Genomic DNA, 25,086 nt, shown 5'->3' with positions numbered 1-25,086 from the left:
TAGGTCTCATCAGAGAAGGATGGCAAATTTCCCTCAAAAGTCAGTGAACCAGATGGATTTTCATGGTCATCATTATTGTTATCAACTTTCAATTTCATATTTCTGTTTTATTTAAATTTAATTAATTTTAAATTTAAATTCCACCAAATAGCATGGTGGGATTTGAACCCATGTTCCCACTGTGTTTAGACAGGGACTTTGGGTTACTAATCCAGTGACAGTATTAGTAGGACCCCATCTGTTCTGTTTAAGAACAAAATATCTGAGAGGATATGCTGAAATTTCTTTAACATTATTTAATGCATGTATAATAATAAAAAAGCTGCCCATCATGTCTGTCTTCCAGTTATGTTGGAACACTTGGATGTAGTTGTCTAACATGCAGAATATTGACAAATGGTCAATATATTCTGTTTAAACAAATTTTTAAATCTCAGATGACTATAGACTTCCCTATGTCTGCCACATAACCGCAATTCTCATGCTTTTCAGTGTTGATCTTCTGAGCAATCGCACGTTGACAACTCTACTCCTCAGTCACAGGTCCCATGTTGTTGACTGTGATGATAATATTAGGCAGTCGATAATTATTACCAGCTGGACTTTTTTTTTCAGATAAAGATATTTAGAATAACCTATGCAAACTCCTATTTTACTTTAGACAGTCTACCATTTAGTTTGTAAGTTTTAATAAAGACAGTAATCTGATTAAAAAACAAAGTTGCTGGACAAGCTCAGCAGGTCTGGCAGCATTTGTGAAGGAGAAAACAGTGTTAACATTTCGGGTCCAGTGACCCTTCCTCAGAACAGAGGTTCAGAACAGAACAGATTTCTGAGGAGGAGTCACTGGACCCGAAATGTTAACTCTGTTTTCTCCTTCACAGATGCTGCCAGACTTGCTGAGCTTATCCAGCAACTTCGTCTTTGTTTCTTTTGGTTTTTATACAGTAATCTGATTATCTGGCTGTGATTCTTTTTACTCAGTCACTTGGCATGTCATTTTCAGTCAATGATTGTGCTCTTAAAAATCTGTTTTCAAGTTTTGAATTCCCTTGATGAGTGTGTTAAGAAGATAGTTTAAAAAGAAGTTTGAAGTTTTGAGAGTCAGGATGTGCCGTGCAGTTTTGTCAATGACTGCAGTTTTCGACACTCTAGCCTGTACTGATTGCTGAGAAGATTAATCTGAAGTTGGAGGTCATCTGGGACTTTGACATTGTATGTAAATAGTCTGGATACATGTGCAATTGGCAAGGCAATCTCATCCAGCAAAAGTTCGCATCCACAAACCAGTATATTGCTAATGATGGAAGTGCAAGTAACATGCTAGGATCTGTGACATGGGTGTGCTTGACTTTCATCATTTTCTGCTGGAAAAATAGATAAGCCATGTGAACACTTGATCACACAAACAGAAATTGCTGGAGAATGCAGCACGTCCGGCAGCATCTGTGGAGAAAAAGCAGAATTAATGTTTCAGGTCCAGAGACCCTTCTGAGTTTTTTTGTGTTTGATTTCCAGCATCCACAGTTGTTCTGGGGTTTTATTTTGGTACATTTGGTTTTTTTGACGTAAGGAGAGTTTAAACTGCAAATTAGAAAGTTACTAGTTTTGGTGATTCCTAATTTTGTTTGGGCAATCCTGGTGTTTTTATAAATGTAATCTCCTCCAAAGTAACAGGGTTAATGGTTTACCATTATTCAAGTTATCACTGAGCAGATTCCTGTTACTTCAGGAGATTGATACATTAACGTTTTGAGATTAATGTGATGGAGCAACACTTCAAGACATGACACGATCTATCTTCTAGGGTATACATAAGCAGAGATTGGCTCTGCCAGTCATTTTTTTTTCCAAACTTGCCAACAGTATCCATTTCTCAATGATCTACATGGAATATACAGCACACAAACGGGCCTTTCTGGCCATTTGGCTCAAGTCAAAGTTTATGCTCTATTCAAGTTTCTCTTGGCCTTTGTCATCAAACCCACCGCTATAACCATGCGATAACACGGTGTGAAGCTGGATGAGCACAGCAGGCCAAGCAGCATCAGAGGAGCAGGAAAGTTGACGTTTCGGGTCAAGATCCTTCTTCTATAACCAAGTGTTCAGTTCTCCTTCTGAATATTCGCCAAGTTTCCCCTTGAATGGATCTAATCTTCCACATTCTTGGCAATCTTTGGGTGAAGAAATTTCTTCTGAATTTCCTGTTGGATTTTTAAATTTAGTGACTGCATTATATTGATGTGCGTCTGCTCCTCTACACAACAGGAAACACTTTCTCTGCATCCACTCTTTTTTGCTCTATCAAAACTTTTAATAATTTTGAAGATAGTGACCATCCTTTCTGATATCTGTATGTATGTGTTTTTGATGTTGTCTTTGTAAATCATCTCAGCACCCTCTCCAATGCCGCTATTTCCTTTATTACATATTTTTTAAAAAATCATGATCCTGAGGGACAAGATTTACGTGTATTTGGAAAGGCAAGGACCGATTAGGGATAGTCAACATGACTTTGTGTGTGGGAAATCATGTATCACTAACTTGATTGAGTTTTTTTTTGAAGAAATAACCAAGGGGATTGATGAGGACAGAGCAATGGATGTGATCTATATGGACTTCACCTAAAGCATTTGACAAAATTGCTTATGGTAGACTGATTAGCGAGGTTAGCTCATGCAGAATACAGGGAGAACTAGCTATTTGGTTACCAGACTGGCCTGAAGGTAGAAGACAGAGGTGGTCGTGGAGGATTGCTTTTCAGACTGGAGGCCTGTAGCCAGTGGATTGCCACAGGATTGGTGCTGGGTCCACTGTTTTTCATCATTTATATTAATGATTTGGATGTGAACATAGGACACCTGGTTTGTAAGTTTGCAGATGACACCAAAGTTGGGGTTGATGTGGGCAGTGAAGAAGGTTATCTCAGAGTACAATATCTTGATCAGATGGATGAATGGGCCGAGGGATGGCAAATGAAGTTTAATTTAAGTATAAGTGAGGTACTGCATTTTGGAAAGGCAAAACAGGGCAGGATTTATTGACTTAATGGTAAGGTCCTGAGTAGTGTTGCTGTACAGAGACACCTTGGAGTACAGGTTCATAGTTCCTTGAAAGTGGAGTCACAGGTTAGTGAAGAGGGCATTTGGTATGCTTGCCTTTCTTGGTCAGTGCATTGAGTATAGGAGTTAGGTCATGTTGTGGATCACATCCATTGCTCTGTCCTCATCAATCCCCTTGGTTATTTCTTCAAAAAAAAACTCAATCAAGTTAGCCCCACACACAAAGTCATGTTGACTATCCCTAATCAGTCCTTGCCTTTCCAAATACACGTAAATCCTGTCCCTCAGGATCATGACTTTTTAAAAAATATATAATAAAGGAAATAGTGGCATTGGAGAGGGTGCTGAGATGATTTACAAGGACAATATCAAAAACACATACACAGGACATTGGTGAGGCCACTTTTGGAATACTGCATGCAGTTCTGGTCTCCCTGTTATAGTAACAATGTTGTGAAACTTGGAAGGGTTCAGAAAAGATTTACAAGGATGTTGCCAGGGTTGGAGGTTTGAGGTGTAGGGAGAGGCTGAATAGACTGGGGCTATTTTCCCTGGAGGGCGGCATTATAGAGGTTTATAAAATCATGAGGAGCATGGATAGGCTGAATAGACAAAGCCTTTTCCCCAGGGTAGGGAAAGTACAAAACTAGACGGCAGAGGTTTAAGGTGAGAGGGGAAAATTTTAAAAAGGACCTAAGGGACAACTTTTTCACACGGGCTGGTGCATGAATGGAATGAGAAATGAGCTGCCAGAGGAAGTGGTGGAGGTTGATACAATTACAACATGTAAAAGGCATCTGAGTGGGTATTTGAGTAGGAAGGGTTTAGAGGAATACGGACCACATGCTGGCAAATGAGTCTAGATAAATTCAGGATATCTGGTTGGCATGGACGAGTTGGACAAAAGGGTCTGTTTCCATGCTCTACATCTCTATGACCCTGACTATGACCAGAACTACACTAATGTGTGCTATGGTCAAATGGCGTTGTCCTGTTGAGCAGTGCTGAATGCACTTCTTGGCATTTAAGCCTTCAGACTCTTACAATCTTATACAGTGGTCAGCTGAATCAGTTGACCTCGATTTAAAAATAATATCAAGCCTCACTTTATAGTCCATTTGTTAACAAGTATTTGTAGCACTCCCATCCTCCTAAATTTAATGTGCAAGTACTGGAAACTCCGTTGTATTGCAAAGCGAGATGGTATGACTGTACTGAGCAAGTGAATTTGATGTATAACTAAAATATTTTTCTTATTTATTCAAATTAACTATCTTCAAAGCAAATTGCATTAACTAAGTAAATTGACAGTAAAGTTCACTGAGAGGTTTACTTCATGTTTTTATTTCTACACATTTTGCAAGAATAGGGGAAGGGGTAAATATGTTGCTGAACTGTACAACCCATACAATTTCTAAGCTTGTTACTGTGTGGTTTTCGAAAGGCCCTTGTATAACCACTTTCTGTATAGATCTTGCACACCTGACTGAAATACCAATGTCAACTTGCAAAATTTACTTAGATTCAAAAAAGCTTCCTTATTTTAAATAAAGTGAGGAAGTTTAAGGTATTAGATGAAAATAAACTTATCTTTCCAATAGCTGAAGTGTTGATAGACAGCTTTTGAGGAGTTTCTCACTCCAAAATTCCTAGCTTCTGAACTCAAGGAAAAGCTTTATTTTTAAATACAACGAGGGATCAGTGTTTTGAATCTACAGCTAATAGGTAGTGAACCTGACATTCAACTCCTTCCCAGGTCTTGCCAGCTTCATTTTCATTTTCAGAGATAGCAAGAACTGCAGATTTTAATTTTGATTTGGTTTTCTAAATTAATTGACAGGGGAAAAGATGGTTGCATTGTTGGGGTCATTGCTTACATTCCCCCAATATATAAAAATTATATGATGAGATATGGTTGAGTCTGATTTCTCGATGCACCTATACAAGTAATGCCTTACACAAATGCAAGAATTTGCTTCTCTTTCAAAATTATGTGGCTCTGAGGCGAAGGAAAATAATGCTTTCTTTTTAAAAGCCATGAGTCAGCATAAAGTGACAAACATGTGGAATGAATGTCAGATACTGTTCTGACATCATACATTGTTACTACTTACCATGGTCAAGAAATGTACAGAATACTAAGATCATGCAGCATTGTGTTATGTAAATTCATCACAAAATTTATGTGTGAGCTCAATTTGAATTTTTAAAAATGCTGGAGATCACAGCATGTCAGGCAGCATCAGTGGAGAGAGAGCAAGTTAATGTTTCGAGTCCAGATGACTCCTCATCAGGGCGGCCCTCTCCACAATTCATGTCAGCTCAAATAAAGAGTCATCTGGATTCAGCGTTAGCTCTCTCGCGCTCTCTCTCTCGCGCTCTCTCTCTCGCGCTCTCTCTCTCTCGCGCTCTCTCTCTCTCTCGCGCTCTCTCTCTCTCTCGCGCTCTCTCTCTCTCTCGCGCTCTCTCTCTCTCTCGCGCTCTCTCTCTCTCGCGCTCTCTCTCTCTCGCGCTCTCTCTCTCTCGCGCTCTCTCTCTCTCGCGCTCTCTCTCTCTCGCGCTCTCTCTCTCTCGCGCTCTCTCTCTCTCGCGCTCTCTCTGTGGATGCTGTCTGACTCGTGATCTCCAGAACTTCTTTTCTTTGTTTTCAGTACAGATTCTAGCATCTGTGATAGTTTGCTCCTACTTCATTTGAATTCAGTCATGTTAACACAGAGCTGATTGCTATTGGACAATTATTTGTCACTGTCTTAAATGAAATTACAGGCATATAAAATTAATGAAAATTGCACAGTCTGGGTCATTTTTTGCTTTACTTTTCAAGATACAACAGCAGATTGGGGAAGCCAAAACATTCCTTGTTGCTCCTGAATTGTCATTTTTTTAAAAAAAAGTCATGCAGCTCTGCACTTGAGGGTATTAAGTGTCAATGAACCACATGGGATTGGATCCATGTGTAAGGCCATACTAGACTAGACTAGATTCCCTACAGTGTGGAAACAGGCCTTTCTGCCCAACAAGTCCACACCGTCCCTTGCAGCATCCCACCCAGACCCATCCCCCTATAACCCACACACCCCTGAACACTGTGGGCAATTTGGCATGGCCGATCCACCTAGCCTGCACATCTTTGGACTGTGGGAGGAAACCAGGGCACATGGAGGAAACCCACGCATACACTGGGAGAATGTGCAAACTCTGCACAGACAGTTATCTGAGGCTGGAATCGAACCCGGGTCCCTGGCGCTGTGAGGCTGCAGTGCTAACCACTGAGCCACCGTGAGGCTTTTTAGTGTATTTCTAGGGTTCTTTGGTGATCATTCCCTGCAAGTAATAAACCACCAGCATTTCATACATAATGCAATTGAATTCCTTTTAAATGAGACACTTCCATAGCATTGCTGTGGAAAAGTGATAATTGAGTCACTTCTCGTGTTTTCTCTCCAAATCCTGCTGAAGACAACTGTCAGGTTCATCTGAGACTGCAGTTTTATAACAGCAATTCCAAAGATTTCAGTCGTCTCTCTCTCTCGCGCTCTCTCTGAGATCACCACCTGCAAAATGACACATTTTTTAAAAGGATTGGTTTTAGAATTTGACATATTTGGAATGGAACACTCAACCTCTGATTTGCTTGACCAGCTGCACAACTATTTTATAATTGTAACCCTGCAGAGTGATCGAGTCACCCTGCTTCCAATGAATACGTAGATACTGCTGAATGTCAGAAAGGTGCTTAATGCAAATATCCTCCAATTATGCCACTGTAACTGGGATGAGTCAGAGATGAGATCAGCTCGCTTCCAGAATAATTCATTATCTGAACAATATATTGATTTTATTTAAAATGCTTTGTTGCCCCCTAGAACTATAACTCAAGAAACAAGGGTAGATTTAATCAAATAACCCCAAGGAATGAGTCACATACAGAATATCTTTATTTCTTGTGAAGATGAGGAAGCAAATGTAATCAACATGTAGGGCGGGCCATGTGATTGAGTCTCTCAAGAATAGTTGGTTTGTAATGACCTCTACAAATCTCAAGTTCACCGCTACTTTAAATGCAAAATATTTGGAGTATAACATTCTAACAGGTTTTGAACAATTTTTTTTTTGTTTCTTTTTAGTCTGTGACTAGGTAACTGACTGTATAATGGGAGGAAATGAGAAAATTGAATGATCTGGATTGTTGCAATGGCGTTCAGATTTCTCAAAGTGACTAAGTCTGGAAATGGCTCATTTGAAAAGCTTTTCTACTATACCACTCCATTTACTAGAGTGTTGCTTCTTCGAGCTTGTGACCTACAGTTCACTCAATGCAGGAGAATTGGCCATTTCAGGTATATAATGTTCAGATAGATATTGGTCTGGCATGTGTTGATGGATGTCACCAAATATAGGCAGTTTTCTCTGGAATCTTGATGGATACAATTTACTCAGGAAAGTCAGTATTTAGGAGTCTTCTCGTTGCTCTTCAAGGGCCAGTTAGGTTTTACATTTACTGTAGAAACAGTACATATGAACTATCCCTTAACAGGTTTGACTAATTGAAAATCAAAACACACATTCACCTCAGTGATAATGGGAACTGCAGATGCTGGAGAATCCTAGATAACAAATTGTGAAGTTAGATGAACACAGCAGGCTAAGCAGCATCTCAGGAGCACAAAAGCTGACGTTTCGGGCCTAGACCCTTCATCAGAGAGGGGGATGGGGAGAGGGAACTGGAATAAATAGGGAGAGAGGGGAAGGCAGACCACAGATGGAGAGAACAGAAGATAGGTAGAGAGGAGAGTATAGGTGGGGAGGTAGGGAGGGAATAGGTCAGTCCAGGGAAGACGGACAGGTCAAGAAGGCGGGATGAGGTAGTAGGTAGGAAATGGAGGTGCGACTGGAGGTGGGAGGAAGGCATAGGTGAGAGGAAGAACAGGTTAGGGAAGCGGAGACACTTCTGCCGTCTACAATCTGACCCCACCACCCAAGACATTTTTCCATCCCCACCCTTGTCTGCCTTCCGGAGAGACCACACTCTCTGCGACTCCCTTGTCCGCTCCACACTCCCCTCCAACCCCACCACACCTGGCACCTTCCCCTGCAACCGCAGGAAATGCTACACTTGCCCCCACACCTCCTCCCTCACCCCCATCCCAGGCCCCAAGATGACCTTCCATATCAAGCAGATGTTCACCTGCACATCTGCCAATGTGGTATATTGTATCCATTGCACCCGGTGTGGCTTCCTCTACATTGGGGAAACCAAGTGAGGCTTGGGGACCGCTTTGCAGAACACCTCCGCTCGGTTCGCAACAAACAACTGCACCTCCCAGTCACGAACCATTTCAACTCCTCCTCCCACTCCTCAGACGACATGTCCATCATGGGCCTCCTGCAGTGCCACAATGATGCCACCCGAAGGTTGCAAGAACAGCAACTCGTATTCTGCTTGGGAACCCTGCAGCCCAATGGTATCAATGTGGACTTCACAAGCTTCAAAATCTCCCCTTCCCCCATTGCATCCCAAAACCAGCCCAGTTCTTCCCCTCCCCCCACTGCATCCCAAAACCAGCCCAGCCTGTCTCCACTTCCCTAACCTGTTCTTCCTCTCACCCATCCCTTCCTCGCACCTCCATTTCCTACCTACCACCTCATCCCGCCTCCTTGACCTGTCCATCTTCCCTGGACTGACCTATCCCCTCCCTACCTCCCCACCTATACTCTCCTCTCCACCTATCTTCTTTTCCCTCCATCTTCGGTCCGCCTCCCCCTCTCTCCCTATTTATTCCAGTTCCCTCTCCCCATCCCCCTCTCTGATGAAGGGTCAAGGCCCGAAACGTCAGCTTTTGTGCTCCTGAGATGCTGCTTAGCCTGCTGTGTTCATCCAGCTCCACACTTTGTTGTCACACATTCACCTCATCTCAGTTTTGAACTGACCTTGTCTTGCTCTATATCTACACCCTCGTTTTCAGACTGTCCCACAAGGGGGAATGTCTGTTCCACTTCCACCTTATGAATCTCTCTTTTTTTTTTAGCATTATATCTACCTCAATTAGATTCCACCGCCCACCCCCCCAAACCCCCACCCCACTCATTCTTCTGAACTACAACAAATAAAAGCCCAAGCTAGTAAATTCTCCTCCTCTGATAACCCTTTCATCCCTGCTCTTCTTCTGGCCAAAATGGACAACCTCACACTTATCCTCATTAATCTCCAACTGCCAGATTCTGATCCATTCTTCTAGTCTCAATATCCATCTGTAAGATCTTTTACCTCGTCAGCACGGTGGCTCAGTAGTTAGCTCTGCTGCCTCAAAGTGCCAGGAACCTGGGTTCGATTCCAGCCTTGGGCAACTGTCTGTGTGGAGTTTGCACGTTCTCTCCGTGTCTGTGTGGGTTTCCTCCGGGTGCTCCGGTTTCCTCCCACAGTCCAATGATGTGCAGGGTAGGTGGATTGGCCATGCTAAATTGCCTATAGTGCCCAGGGATGTTTAGATTAGGTGGATTAGACATGGGAACTGCAGGGTTAGGAGAATGGGTCTGGGTGGTATGCTCTTCAGAGGGGTGGTGTGTATTTGTTGGGCTGAATGGCCTGTTTCCATGCTGTAGGGATTCTTTTGAGGACATTCTCCACTGCAATACCTGTTCAGATGGAATGGCCGTAACTCTCAGTCATCAAAACAATTGGGTATTTTCTTTTTAAGCGAGTTCAAGCAACAAAGACTTGCAATTATCTGGAACCTTGTGGTTTCCAAGAAATGTCTTGGTATTTTTGGTCTTTTTGTTTGCTTTTCAAAAAAAAAAGCCAGGCAGTTTTACAATCCTTCAAACTTCGATGCGCAGAAAAATTGTTAATTATAACAGTACTGTCAGGAGAAACTGGTGATTGATTGATTTCTGATGAAAGCAGAAATAAAATGTGAATAACTACTGCGCTATATTTTTCATGAACAGCTATGGAAATACTTAGCTTGAGAGTTAGTTACACTTCCCACAAGTTGTACACCATGTAATGGTCGCAACGAATATTTTTGCAGAATCCTAGCTATTCATAAAAGCTTTTTCAATGCAGAATGAAAGAAGTCTGTCACAGTGTCATGTTTAGTATCTTTCAACAGAGCTCTTCATATCAATTTAACCGTGAAGCTGATGTAGTTGGAAGTAAACACAATATATGCAGTGATCAAACCTACACCCAAATAGACCCATATTGTCCTTAGAAATTGCTGATCAATTAACTCCTGGCAGAAAATGATGTGAATGCTTACAGATTAAAAACATATTGAATCCATTGTTTTGTACAAGGTGCAATTTTCAGTTGTAGAACTCAGCTGGAGTGTGTATCTCCTGCAGCTCAATCCAAATATCCAGAGTCAATATAAGATAGATTCAATCTCAAGGGCATATTGACATGTGCCATTGTCCTTTCCTCACCCTTTCTATAATATAACCAACCCACAGGATCTTTCCAAAGGAAGTTACATATTACCAGTGCAACTCTTCCAAAATATCAAGCTTGATTCAAAATATAGCAGAGATTTTTTTTATTTTGCAAGAAAATTGATTCCAGGGTGAAAAGAATCTTGAAATCTTAAAGCAGCAGATTCTAACCAGACTGTCTCTGTCTGTCTTTTCATGTATGGACCGATGTCCTCAAAATACTTGGCTTCGGTGCGCTCCCTCATGTAATCCCTTTAGCGGAATGTCTTGCTGATACCATTTACCTTGGTGTTCTTCCTTGTGAGGTGATTAGATGGGTTTGGCTGTAACAAAAATTTCTATATGGAACATCAAGCATTGTGCATATTTAGACGTTCATGCTTTGGCATCACGGAGCCTGTCATCCTGCTACAGTCACTGGCTGTGACAGACGTTAGAATCCAGGCCCAATTCATTACCAGCTCTGGGGTAGACATAAACTATGTACTGGTTTCAGTACCAGGGTGTGGCTCCAGACACAAGTCCCAAGGCTGGCCTTGCCAGCTTCAGTTCAGTTAACAGGACAAGCTTCCTGCTGCCTCATTTATTAGAAGGGGACTTTTAGGCTTTAGCACCCCCTTACATAAGAGCAAGGAATGAGTAAGAGGTGGTGACAATGGGGAAGCTAATCCTGAATCATCAGCAACCCACCTAGGGTACAGTGGGGCCAGAACAAGTATTCCTAAATTCCTTAGTGACACATCAAGCTTAGAAAAAGGCAAACATTTTGCCTTCGATAAAAGAGTGTGGAGCTGGAGGTGCAATTTGCCTTTTCTTTTTAATTGGTGTTTACTGACCATTTGAATTCCTGCAATGCCCAAATCGAGCAGGCCTGATATCTTCTCCACTCAGTGCTATCCAGTTTCTGTGACTTGGTCTTCCTGGGAAGGAAAGGAATAATGGAGAAAATTGAAACTCCTAATTTAAGTTTGTCTCCAAGTCATGTGGCCAAAGTTGACCCCGTGATAGAGCAATCCTACAGCCTTTCAGGCTATACAGCTGCTCAAACCACCTACACTGAAGCTTTACAATGGAGTCCCTGTCCTGCAGTGTCTAGGCTTATGCAGCAGAAGCCTGAATTTCATTCAGTGAATAGCTGAGCACCGTGAGGTCATGAGCACCATGATTAACTTTCTTGTTGGCTAAAAGGAAGAAAGCAGTGACCAGCAGACTAAAAGCTTTTTTGACCTTAATGAGCCCACAATTTGAAGTGTAGTCACACCAGCTTTACTTGTTTTAGTGTGTGTCTGACTTAAACTAAAGGGGAAACATCAAAACACTACTTTTTAACCAGCTGTTAGGAGTTCACATCAATTAAATGAATTCCATCTTCCACTCCATTTGTTTTCTCTGCTTTTGGAGAAGCCTCAATTGTGGCGTCTTCTGAGACCTTCAGTGATCTGTTAGGAGTCTAATGTCCTATCAATGCTTCAGCGTGTGAGCTCATGATTGTAGAGCTTGTTGCCTCATGTTTTCGATTTATATTTTTTAAAAATTAAGAATTGGGCTCTTGTGATCATTAAGAATTTATATTTTCTAAAAAAAAAATTCATGCTGTTTTCTTTCTTGTTGCAGTATATGGGCTGTGTCGAAGTATTGCAATCCATGAGGTCACTTGATTTCAATACAAGAACCCAAGTCACGAGGTAAGCATCAAAGCAAAAATGTAATGCTGGAGAAGACAGATCTGCGCTGTTAAGATATGTACTTTGACACTTTGCTTAATAGTGATTGGAAACTCATGACACTCAAAAAATTTGATTTGTAAAGTGTTCTTGATCTTGCAGGAAAGCAAAGTTGTTTTATACATATTTGTGACTCAGTGCAAATTTACAGGTCCATGTGTTAGGTTGAGAGAATAAGATGGTCCAGTTTACAGATTTCTCAGTTATCGGTAAACTAAATTTTATAATGTTTTCAATGGTTCCTGATTTTGCTATTGGAACTATCTGGTCAGAAATTTGACCACTCTAGAATTTCTTAAAATGCATCATTGTAAAATTTCAGCACAAGACATGGAATAGTTGCAACATTGAAGGAGGCTGTTCAGCCCGTTTCATCTGTGCTGGGACCCTATCTGAGGGACCATCTGGCTTGTCCCATTTCATTCCAAAAACAAAGCTGAGTGAAATTGTTAGACAGTCCGTAAGATTTTAGTCATATAATACTATCAGATAATGAGCAATATAATTTTGCATAGCAACATTGAAGGTAATTATGGAGCTGTTTAGGGAGCACTTGCAACAAGAGCTGGATAGGTGTGTCCCACTCAGGCAAGGAAGAGGATGATAAGCTGAAGGAACCTTGGATGTCAAGACATGTGGAGCATCTGGTCAAGAGGAAGAAGTAAGCTTACTTAAAGTTGAGGAAGCAAGGATCGGACAGGGCAGTAGAGGGCTACAAGGTAGCCAGGAAGGAACTGAAGAATGGACATAGGAGAACTAGAAGGGGGCATGAAAAAGCCTTGGCAGGTAGGATTAAGGAAAACCCCAAGTTGTTTTATATTTGTGTGAGGAATAAGAAGATAGCCAAAGTGAGGGTTGGGCCATTCAGGGATTGTGGAGGGAACTTGTGCCTAGACTCGGAGGAGGCAAGGAAGGTCCTTAATGAATACTTTGCTACAGTAATCACCAGTGACAGGACATTGTCGTTTGTGAGGACAGCATGAAACAGGCAGATATACTCGAACAGGTTGACGTTAACAAGGAGGATGTGCAAGAAATTTTGAGGATAGATAAGCCCCCTGGGCCAGACGGGCTACACCCAAGGTTGTTATGGGAAGCAAGGGAAGAGATTACTGTGTCTTTGGCGATGATCTTTGCGTCCTCACTGTCCACTTGAGTATACCAGATGATTTGAGGGTGGCAAATGTTATTCAATTGTTCAAGAAAGGGAATAGGGATAGCCCTGGGAATTATAGACCAGTCAGCCTTATTTCTATGGTGGGTAAATTATTGGAAAGGATTCTGAGAGTCAATATTTATGATTATTTGGAAAAGCATAGTTTGATTAGAAATAATCAGCATGGCTTTGTGATGGGTAGGTCATTTCTTACAAGCCTTATTGAATTCTTTGAGAATGTGACAAAACACATTGAAGGCAGGGCAGTGGATGTGGTGTATATGGATTTTAGCAAGGCATTTGATAAGGTTCTCCATGGTTTGCTCATTCAGAAAGTAAGGAGGCATGGGTTTCAGGGAAATTTCGCTGTCCAGTAGAAGATGCAAAGTGTTCAGCCTGCAGCTTGGTGACCAGTGGTGTTCCACAGGGATTTTTTCTGGGAACTGTGCTCTTTGTGATCTTTATAAATGACTTAGATGATGGAATGGAAGGGTGGATTAGTAAGTTTGCCGATGACATGAAGGTTGGTGGAGTTGTGGATAGTGTGAAGGGCTGTTGTAAGTTGCAACGGGACATTGACAGGATGTAGAGCTGGGCAAAGAAGTGACACATGGAGTTCAACCTGGAGAAATGTGAAGTGATATATTTTGGAATGTCAAATTTGAATGCAGAATACAGGGTTAATGGCAGGATTCTTGGCAGTGTGGAGGAACAGAGGGATCTTGGGGTCCATGTCCATGGATCCCTCAAAGTTCCCCCCTGAGTTAATAGGGTTATTAAGAAGGCATATGGTATGTTGGCTTTCATTGGTGGGGGATTGAGTTTAAGAGCCATGAGGTAATGCTGCAGCTCTATAAAACCCCGGTTAGACCACACTTGGAATATTGTGTTCAGTTCTGGTCATCACATTATAGGAAGGATGTGGAAGCTTTAGAGAGGGTGCAGAGGAAATTTAAGCGACTCTTGGATAGGCATGTGGATGATAGTAAAATTGAAGGGTATGCAGGTTAAAGTAGGATAATATGTCGGCACAACACCATGGGCCGAAGGGCCTGTACTGTACAGTTCTTTATTCTATGTAGGAGCAGGAGGAGGACATTCAGCCCTTTGAGACTGCTCTGCCATTCCTCACAATCATGGCTGATCATCCAACTCATTATCCTAATCCTGCTTCCTCCCCATAACCGTTGATCCTATTCGCCTCAAGTGTTTATATCTACTTGCCTGTTGAATACATTCAATGTTTTGGCATCAACTACTTCCAGTGGTAATGAATTGCACAGGCCACTCTTTGGATGAAGAAATGTCTCCTCACCTGTCCTAAATCATCTACCCTTAATCCTCATACCGTACCCCTGGTTCTGGAACATCCTCCCTGCATCTACCCTGCCCAGTCCTGTTAGAATTTTATAAATCTCCGAGATCTACCGTCCTCTCCTCAATTGTCTGAACTGCAGCGAAAACAGTCCCAACCTAGTCAATCTCCCCTTCATACCCACCATCCCTGGAATCAGCTTGATAAACCTTTGCTACGCTCCCATGTGAGCAAGAGCATCCTTCTTCCGAAAAGGAGACCAGAATTACACACAATATTCCAGGTGTGGTCTCACCAAGGCCCTGTACAACTGCACCAACACATCTCTGGCTCCTGTACTCAATCTCTTGCAATGAAGACCAACATATCATTTTCCTTCTTTACCACTTGCTGCACCTGCACGCTTACCTTTAGCGACTAGTGCACAAAGACACCCAGGTCATGCTGCACACTCCCCTCCCCTAGTTTACAGCCAATCCTAGTAGGACTGAGATAGAGATCGTAGGAACTGCTGATGCTGGAGAATCTGCGATAACATAGTGTGAAGCTGGATAAACACAACAGGCCAAGCAGCATCAGAGGAGCAGAAAAGATTGACGTTTCGGGTCAGGACCCTTCTTCAGAAATGGGGGAGGGGAAGGGGATTCTGAAATAAATAGGGAGACAAGGGATGGTGGATAAAAGATGGAAAAAGGACAAGATAGGGTGAGAGGAGACAGACAGGTCAAAGAGGCGGAGTTAGAGCCAGTAGGTGGGGAGTTAGGGAGGGGATAAGTCAGTCCAGGGAGGATGGACAGGCTAGGGGGGTGGGATGAGGTTAGTGGGTAGGGGATGGAGGTGGGAGGAATGGTTGGGGGGTGGGGGGGACTAGTTGGGCTGGTTTTGGCATGTGGTCAGGGAGAGGATGTTTTTGAAGTCTTTGAAATCCACATCGATACCCTTGGGCTGCAGGGTTCCCAAGTGAAATATTAGATGCTGTTCCTGCATCTTTTCGTGTGGTGTCATTGTGGCAATGCAGGAGGCCCAGGATGGACATGTCGCCTGAGGAGTGGGGGTGGGGGGGTGGGTAGTTGAAATGGTTTGTGACTAGGAGGCTTGGTTGTTTGTTGCAAACTGAGCATAGGTGTTCCGCAAAGCAGTCCCCAAGCCTCCATTTGGTTTCCCTGATGTAGAGGCCACAACGGGAACAGCGAATCAGTATAGCACATTAACAGATGTGCAGGTGAACATCTGTTTAACGTGAAAAGTCTTCTTAAGGCCTGCGATGGGGGTAAGGGGGGAGGTAAGGCTGGTGTAGAACTTGCTTCGGTTGCAGGGAAAAGTGCTGGGGGTGTTAGGGCTGGAGGGGAGTGTGGACCGGACAAGGGAGTCACGGAGAGAGTGGTCCCTCCGGGAAGCACAGAAGGGTGGGGAGGGAAAAATGTCTTTGGTGGTGGGGTCGGATTGCAGATGGCGGAAGTGTCAGAGGATGATGTGTTGGATTTGGAGGTTGGCGGGGTGGTAATGAGGACGAGGGGGATTCTGTTTTGGTTATTATTGCAGATAAGGGGGTGTGAGGGATGAGTTGCGGGAAATGCAGGAGACACGGTCGAGGGCATTTTCATCACTGTGGAGGGGAAGTTGAGGCTTTTGAAAAAAGAGGACATCTGAGATGTTCGGGAGTAGAATGCCTCATCTTGGGAACAGATGCGGCGGAGGCAAAGGAATTGGGAACAGGGGATGGCCTTTTTTACAGGAAGGTGGGTGAGAGGAGGAATATTCTAGGTAGTTGTGGGCTTAAAATGGATATTGGTTTCTAGGTGGATGCAAGAGATGGAGACAGAGAGGTCCAGGAAGGAGAGAGAGGTGTCAGAGAAGGTCCAGGTAAACTTAAGGTTGGGGTGGAAGGTGTTGGTGAAGTGGATGAACTGTTCGAGCTCTTCGTGGGAACAGTTTTAGCACTCATCTTACTGAATTGCTCTTTCATGACTAGCTACATGGTAGGCATCAGTCATGTGTGCACAAAGAGTTTCGGCTCAGTTTAAATATAAAATAACTAGCAGAAAAGGTGCATTCAAACTTCCTTCCTGGCACACAATGAGCACAGTTTTTTTTCCTGCATGTGGAAGATTTCCTCCTCTTCCAAAATGTTCACTGTTCTATGCGGGTTGGAGATGGGGTTTTATTTGGCTTTGTTTTAAGTGAAGAGTTATGTTGGGGGCTGTAAACCAAATTAACCAGCTTCTTTAATGGGACAGTGGATCAAACACTAATGTGCCACCACAATAATTCAGTGGAAATTGTATTTAACGAATATCTGATTTTAAAATTTTATACAGATCTTGACAAGACCTTAATTGTTCTGATTTAATTTTAAGAAGTTGGCAGCTATTGTTTCTGATGTGGGTAATGTGGTTGCAAAAATAGATATGCCAAAGATCTTTTATTTATAAATACACTGTTCATCTAAATATTGTGGGGTGGGGTGTCAGTTAACTCTAGCCAAAGTGTGATGTGGAACAGTGCCGAGAAGGCAGGTTCAATCCCTGACTCTGGTGGTTCGTGAAGGTTCTACCTCCTTGTTTTGCCCCAAACTTGTGGAATGGTCTCTCTCAGTTTATTATATAATTAAGCTCTTGATGGAGAAAGATGCCTCTTGTCTTCTACGGCAATGACTAATTACGTATTAGTTAATTCAGATATTTAATTTGCAATGAATACTGAAGCATAAACATTGACACCCAATAATTTAATATTCAGATCAATTTTTTTTTGACTGCAATAGAAATTTGAGAAAGGAAGTAGGCATTGCCATCGGAAATGAGGCCGTATAGCCTGGAATAGTGATCATTCCACCAGACATCCGTTTTCAGGATCAAACATGTGTTGGTTAGGAGCACTTTGAATGTGGCACATGGTGAAACATCCAGCTGTGTGCTCCAACTTTGTCTTAATCGCAGCCTCCGAATGGTTTATTGTTATTCATTCATGGGACTATACATGTGGCTTGCAACAGCACTACCTATTGGATCAATGGCCAGGCTGTTGATGTAGCCTGATATGCTGATGATACAAAGGTAGTTAGCACTGCAATTTGTGAAGTCTCTATCAAGAGGCTGCAAAGCAATGTTAGTGAGTTAAGTGAGTGTGCAAAAAAATTGGCAGATGTAGTGTAATGTGGGAAAATGAGGTAGCCAAATTTGGCAGAAAGAATACAAATGCAGAATATTACGTAAGTCTGAGATGGCAGAATGCTGCAGTAGACAGGCATGTAGGTGTTCCTGTACAAGAATCACAAAAAGGTAACATGTAGTCACAGCATGTAAGTAGGAAGGCAAATGAAATGGTTTCTTTGCTGAAAGGACAATAGAGTATAAAATGGAAATGTTGTTGCAGCTGAGCAGGGCATTGGTGAGATTTCCAGGCGTTTTCTGTACAAGCTTTGTCTCCTTAGTTAAGGAGAGATATTCTTGCATTGGAATTCATTCACTTTGTTGATTTGTAGTACAAAGAAGTTGCCTTACGAAGAAGCCTTCGGCCCATATTCATTCTGGATTTGAGTTCCTTAACAGAGAAGAAGCTGAGAGGATGCTTCACCTCATGGCATGTAGGATTAGGGGACACAGTTAAAAATTAGTGGCTCTCCTATTTAAGACAGATGATGAGGAATTTCTTCTGAAGATCGTTAGTCTTTGACAATCTCTTCCATAGAGAGTAGTGGACGCTAGATCATTGAACACATTTAAAGCTGAGCTAGAAAGAACATAACCCTTGCTTCCCTTGCCACTTATGTGGCCAGGCAAAAAATGGAGCTAAGGCCACGGTCTGATCATCTATGATCCTGTTGAATGGTGGGACAGGCTGAGTGAGCCAAATGGCCTACTCCTGCTCCTATTCCTTAAGATCATTTGATCTTTGGGCCACTTGACAGCCTTGCTGCAAAAAAAGGACAGAGCAGAATTTCAAATATGACCTGAGAATGATGGTTAATGATGTTAAGTCAGTGTTTGATTTGAGTGTGGCATCAAAGAACCCTAGCAGAACTGAACTCAAGATAACAAAGTGTGGAGCTGGATGAACACAGCAGGCCAAGCAGCATCTCAGGAGCACAAAAGCTGACGTTTCGGGCCTAGACCCTTCATTATCTCAGAACTGAACTCGATGGGTATTTGGTGAATGCGGGGGGTGGATGGTGTGAAAATTCTCTACTGGTGAGAGTCATACTACCAGAACCCAACTTCCGTTGTGTTAGGTTGGAGGCCAATCATTTTGATCATGTGACATTTCTGTAAGAAATCTTTGGGTTAGTACCCAGGTGTGACCATCTTTAGGTGTTTTGTCAAAGACCTTGTCTCCATCACAAAGGCAGAAATGGGGATGCTTACTGATGATTGCAGTGTTCAGTGTCTTTCGCAAATCCTCAGTTACTGAGGCAGTCAATGTCTAAATGCACCAAAATTGGACAGCTTTCAGATACAGCTGAAAGATGGCAAGAAGCATTTGCACTGGATATGACCATCTCTAATAACGCTAAATTAATCATCTTTTGACATTCAGCAGCATTAATACTGCTTATTGCCTCCATTGTTAACATCTTAGGTGTAATCGTTGCTCAGAAATGAACTGAACCAGTCACAAATATTGTTGCTGCAAGAGTAGGTCAAAGACTAGGAATTCTGTGATGAGTAACTTGTCTCCTGACTTATCAGACCCTAACCAGTATCTGAGAGACTCTGGTCGGCAGTGTGAAGGAATACGCTCCAATTACTTGGATGAGTGCATCTTCAGAAACTCAACACCATCCAGTACAATGCAGTCTAGTTGGTTAACACTCTATCATTAGCACACCGTCATAGCAGTGTGTATCACCTAGAAGACTATAACTCCTTTGAAGCACTTCTTAAATCTGTGACATGTACCACCTTGAAGAATGAGAACAGTAGATGCATGGGAGCATTACCATAGGTAATGTCCCTCTCCATGTCACAGACACTCGATATTTGGTAGGGGGATGGAATTTGCTACTCCTTCACTGTCACAGGCCAAAATTCTGGAACACCCTCTTTGCTGGGCCTGCCTCTACTGTGAGGGTTGTAGTGGTTCAAGAAGTGGGCTCACCATCCTCTTGAGAGAATTAAGGATAAGCGATTAAATGCAAGCCTTACCAGCAATGCCCACGACTTGAAATTCCTAAATAAATCCAGTCCCATTTGCCAGCATTTGGCCCATTTCCCTCTAATTCATATACCTATCCAGATGCCTTTTAAATATTCTAATCGTACCAGCCTCAAACATAGGAGGTATGGTTAGTAAGTTTGCAGATGACGCCAAAATTGGAGGTGTAGTAGACAGAGAAGAAGGCTACCTCAAAGTACAATGGGATCGTGATCAAATGGGCCAATGGGCCGAGGAGTGGCAGATGGAGTTTACTTTAGATAAATGTAAGGTGGTGCAATTTGGAAAGGCAAATTAGGGCAGGACTTACACACTTAATGGTAAGGTCCTGGGAAGTGTTGCTGTTCAGAGCTACCTTGGAGTGCAGGTTCATAGTTCATTGAAAGTAGAGTCGCAGGTAGATAGGATAGTGAAGAAGACATTTGGTATGCTTGCCTTTATTAGTCCGTGCATTGAGTATGAGTTGGGAGGTCATGTTGTAGCTGTACAGGACATTGGTCAAACTACTTCTGGAATACTGCATGCAGTTCTGGTCTCCCTGCTATAGGAAGGATGTTATGAAACTTGACAGGGTTCAGAAATGATTTACAAGGATGTTGCCAGGGTTGGAGGGTTTGAGCTAGAGGGTGGGGCTATTTTTCCTGGAGCATTGGAAGCTGAGTGGTGACCTTATAGAGGTTTATAAAATCATGAGGAGCAATGGATAGGGTAAATAGACAAGGTATTTTCCCTGGAGTGGTGGAGGTGGTGGGGAAGAGTCCAAAACTAGAAGGCTTGGGTTTAAGGTGGGAGGGAAAAGACTTAAAAAGAACTCAAGGGGCAATTTTTCCACTCAGAGGGTGGTGTGTGTATGGAATGAGCGGGTGAGGAGAAACTGCATCCAACAGAAAGTGGTTTGAATTTGTTGAATGTGGAGCTTGAACCCATAATAATTAGAAATAACATTTTTAAGGGGTATGTTGATAAGCCAATGAAGAGGCAGGAATTGCATTTCATATTGATGGATCATAAGATATGGAATTAGGCTATTTGATGAGGCTGATGTGTTTCCCAATCCAGTTCTTGTTCCATCTCCCTGTAACCCTTGATCCCCTAACTAATCAAGAACTTATCTTTCATGGCCATAAAGGCATTCAATGACTTGGCTTCCACAGTCTCCTTTGGCAATGAGTTCAACAGATTCCCCACTGTCTGGCTGAAAAAATTCTTCCTCCTCTCACTTCTCCCATCACTCTCAGGCTGTGCCTTTGGGTCCTAGTCTCACATACTAGTGGAAACATCTTCTCCACATCCACTCTATCTAGGCCTCTCAGTAAGTTTCAGTGAGATTCCCCTCTTAGAGGATGATGATGAATGAGAGCAGGATAATTTGGAGTATAAACACTAGTGTGGATCACTTGGACTAAATGGCTTGCAGTGTTCCCTTTTTTTTGTACTTTTCCCCTCATCGTCTATGCGTGGCAGCAACTTCTGGAATTAGAGGTCACTGCTGCAATTGGCGTTGGAATGCTGATTCACACGTGTGCAACATTGGAGTAGCTGTGTGCAGCTTAAGAAACATTGATGGTCTGTTAAAAGTGCTGTTTGTCAATAATCGTCAGAATTATAGTGTTCTATCTAGTTAAGATTGTGTATTGATTTCCACTGCTAACTGTGTGCTTGAGACTTTTTAAAAATTTCAGGTTTTATGTTAAATTGTATTTCTTCAAATGTCTTTTGGTATTTTTTTGATTTTGAGCTTAGAAGACCAAAGATCCTGCTAGTCTAGACTGGACCCAAGCTCCAGCCCTCCCGGCCACTGCCACCTTAGGTTTATATATCAAAAATCCCAAAATCATAAATTATGTGAATTTGGTGTTAGCTGATCTTCCAGTTTGGACAAGAAAAAAACCTGGAAATCAACTTAGTAGTTAATTTGTATTGTTCTATTGATTTTAATGCCATCTTTTGCCTTTAGTCTTAGTGCCTATTCCCAAGTGAGTGCACATTTTTCATCTGCAGTCTTGCTTTGAGAGAGCTCTGTGATAACCAAGCCTTAAACCCCATGGCTTAGTCAATGGATAATGCTTCCTCCCACAGAATCTTGCCTGCTGGCTGTCCCTTCAAGGACTCAGTACTCTCTCTTAATTTTCTTAAGGTGTTCTCTCTCTTGCTCATACACTCATGCTTTCCTCCACCCTCCCCCTTATGCACTACAGTAACTCTTGATTTTTTACTAAGATCCATATATTTTGATGCATGAAACTCTTTCTACCGCGTTGCTTTTTTTACTCTTCCTTGAGTCTTGATCACCTATTTCTCTGCTGTGACAGCAGCATCATTTAACATTCACAACCGTAACTAAGCATGATGGTAGCATTAGAATAGTTGTATAAAACTGCAACAATCTAAAGTTTAACTGACATCATGAAGGAAATTCTGCTCACCAGGAGAGAAAGGACTATTCCTGTAAGGACCTAACCAGCTTTTGGTTGGTCTATCTAAGTTTTCTACTAGAATGATTTCATAGGAGTAATATATACTTGGTGTTACATTTGAGTCTATGTCACAGAAACAATCATGCATCTTGGATGCAATGTGACCTATCTTCCACCTGAGATAACAATGTGTGGAGCTGGATGAACACAGCAGGCCTTTGTGCTCCTAAGATGCTGCTTGGCCTGCTGTGTTCATCCAGCACCATACTTTGTTATCTCAGTTTCTCCAGCATCTGCAGTTCCCATTCTCTCTGAAATGTTCCACCTGAGATATGTGGGAATCCTTCCCTACTTGGCATCAATAAAGCTAACCAATGCCTGTAAGAAGTATTGGTGACAGTGAATCTATCCGAGATATTCCAGATGGTTCCACCAGACATCAACGTATTATAAGAAGAATCAGCCTAATTGAGCATACAGCCCCTGGACTAAGGTGTGGCTAAATCAGTTAAAATAACTGAATGCTATTTGTAGATCTTGTCAGGTTAGCACTAATAGATCAATATTTCTTGTCCATGCTAACTTTTTTTGCTTAAGACATTTTGAATGAGATGTTGATCTTGGTGTTTTCATGAGGGGAGAATATTAGGAACTTTTAAAACTTATTTTCTGTGTTATTTGTACTATTGTAATTAAAGTTTTCAGATATTCAAGACTTCTGCATTAGTGTTCAAATTTTGATTATTTTTATTCCAATAAATCTTTTCCCTTCATGGTATAGAAAATTGGCACAGATAGAAGATGCAGTGTTCTTACTTTTCTGAGCTTAGCATAAAGGTCAGTTTTAGCAAAATGTGCCTGCCGCGACATCTGGTCTGCCTCTTAAATGAGGCCAGAATACAAGTAAAGAGTTGTCAATCATTTCTCCATGTCTTCAGGTTGTTCTGCATTGGGATCATGACTGTGATGAAGGATGTCTAATTCTTCTCTCTATTTAGGTGTTTTACCCACTTCCACAAAATTATAGCATGTTGATTTTTTTCCTAAGTATTTTTACAACCACATATTTTGTATTTTGATATTTTTAAGAAATTGGATGGGTTGATGGGACTAATTGTTCTTTTTAAAAAGTGAACTCAATCAGTGACACTATGGATTGAATGTTTCTAAGTGTGATTCTATTATTCTAAATGCCTGTAATGACATTCTAAGTTGTGGTATCTTCATTCTAGTATCAGCTAACCAGCCCTATGAAAGCAATAAGAAACATGTTCACCAGCTTTAGCAACAGGTTACTGGATAGGTGAATCTACTTTGCTGTTCAATATCAAATGATGTCTATGCTTCTGTGTCCCTACTTCAAACAGGACATCTTGAGTTATGACCATAGTTGATTGGGAGAACAAATCGGTTCACAATTGACTTCATGTCCAATTTACTAACTTTTTTGTAGACTGTATGAGACCGCAGTCAGGAGATAGTAAGAACTGCTGCTGCCAGAGTCAGAGATAAGTGTGGAGCTGGAGGAACACAGCAGCTAGGCAGCATCAGAGGAGCAGAAAAGTTGACATTTCAGGTTGGGACCCTTCTTCAGAACTGGGGAGGAGGAAGGGAGCTCGGAAATAATTTGAAAGAGGACAGGAGGGGCTGGGAAAGGTAGGTGGGATTTTTTTCAAATCAACCTGTTCAGAGGTGTTATTACGTACTTCTGGGGGCAGATGGGACTTGAACCTGGGTCTCTTGGGGCAAGGTTAGGAACACTGACACTGCACCACAAGAGCCCCTGTAAGACTGCAGTTAAAGGCTTGTTATTAATTTGTCATGTTAATTGTTCTTGGTATTTATATAATGAAGTATCTTAAAAAACTAGGATGAATAGAATGTTTTGCAAAATGGAGTTTCTCTAATCTTTTAAGTATGTACATAGAGGAATAGTCACAGTTGCATATCAAAGTAAGCTTTTTGAACTAGGAACTGTCATTACAGGGAGTGTGATTTCCTTCTGTGCCCAGTAAAGCAAAATTGCAAATGTATGTTAGTAAATATACTTCCAGTTACATGACATTATTCAGAGGACCTTCCTCAATTGGCAAAGTCTAAAAGGTTAATCTATTTTTGATTTTACATTTTTATAATCTGCATCAGAAAATAACATATTTGATATTAAGATAATCTTTCAATTTTTCTTGCTGAAGTTTTTTTTAATGACTAAGTCAGTGACTCAAAAGTGCATAAGAATCCTTTTCCAACTTTTTTGAAACTTGGTGTAAAAGGGTTGAAAGCATTAGTTTTGGAGCCTTTCATTACAGGAATACAATCCAGCACTTTATTACTATACAATGATTTCACTTGATCAGACTTTAGGAAATTACTGGAAACCTTGTCAAAAAAAAAAGCAGAATTGGCAAAGGGTTTGTTGTTGAGATATGATTTCAAAACAGGATTTAACGATCGTCTGTGTAGGCAAACAAAAGGGAAATTGTCTTGTCAGAACCAAAGCTGGACAACACTTGGCTTCAGTTTGAGATTCACATGAGTTCAGCCAGATGGGCTGTTCTAGCCAGGCCTGACACTCTTCTAACAGCACATACAGATACCAACTGACTAAAGTACATGCTTAAAATGAAATTCTCATCACAGTTAGGGTGTGTTATGCATGTTTCGTTTCATGTCATGTAATATGTAGGATAAGATCATTGAAGAAAGGGGATATTAGAAAATAATTAGAGAATAGATTGAAGGTTGATCAATCTTCAAACATGCCATGCATCTAACTGAAGGAAATTCAATTTATATTAATAAGAGTACAATTACAACTTATTAT

At 41.7% G+C, this 25,086-nt stretch overlaps 1 protein-coding gene across 5 annotated transcripts in view; it reads left to right on the top strand.

Moving 5' to 3' along the window:
• The window catches only part of LOC125467094 (SHC-transforming protein 1-like), a 138,108-nt gene that overhangs the window by 60,259 nt on the left and 52,763 nt on the right, over positions 1-25,086 (top strand). For all 5 annotated transcript variants that reach the window (XM_048562514.2, XM_048562513.2, XM_048562512.2 and 2 more), the window contains one exon: positions 12,111-12,181. In XM_048562514.2, coding sequence (XP_048418471.1) covers positions 12,111-12,181 — 71 coding nt within the window. The remainder of the gene's footprint in view (positions 1-12,110; positions 12,182-25,086) is intronic.

Source organism: Stegostoma tigrinum, chromosome 33 (assembly GCF_030684315.1).
Source record: "Stegostoma tigrinum isolate sSteTig4 chromosome 33, sSteTig4.hap1, whole genome shotgun sequence".
NCBI classification, from domain to species: domain Eukaryota; kingdom Metazoa; phylum Chordata; class Chondrichthyes; order Orectolobiformes; family Stegostomatidae; genus Stegostoma; species Stegostoma tigrinum.
This window is presented reverse-complemented; position numbering and strand designations above follow the sequence as displayed.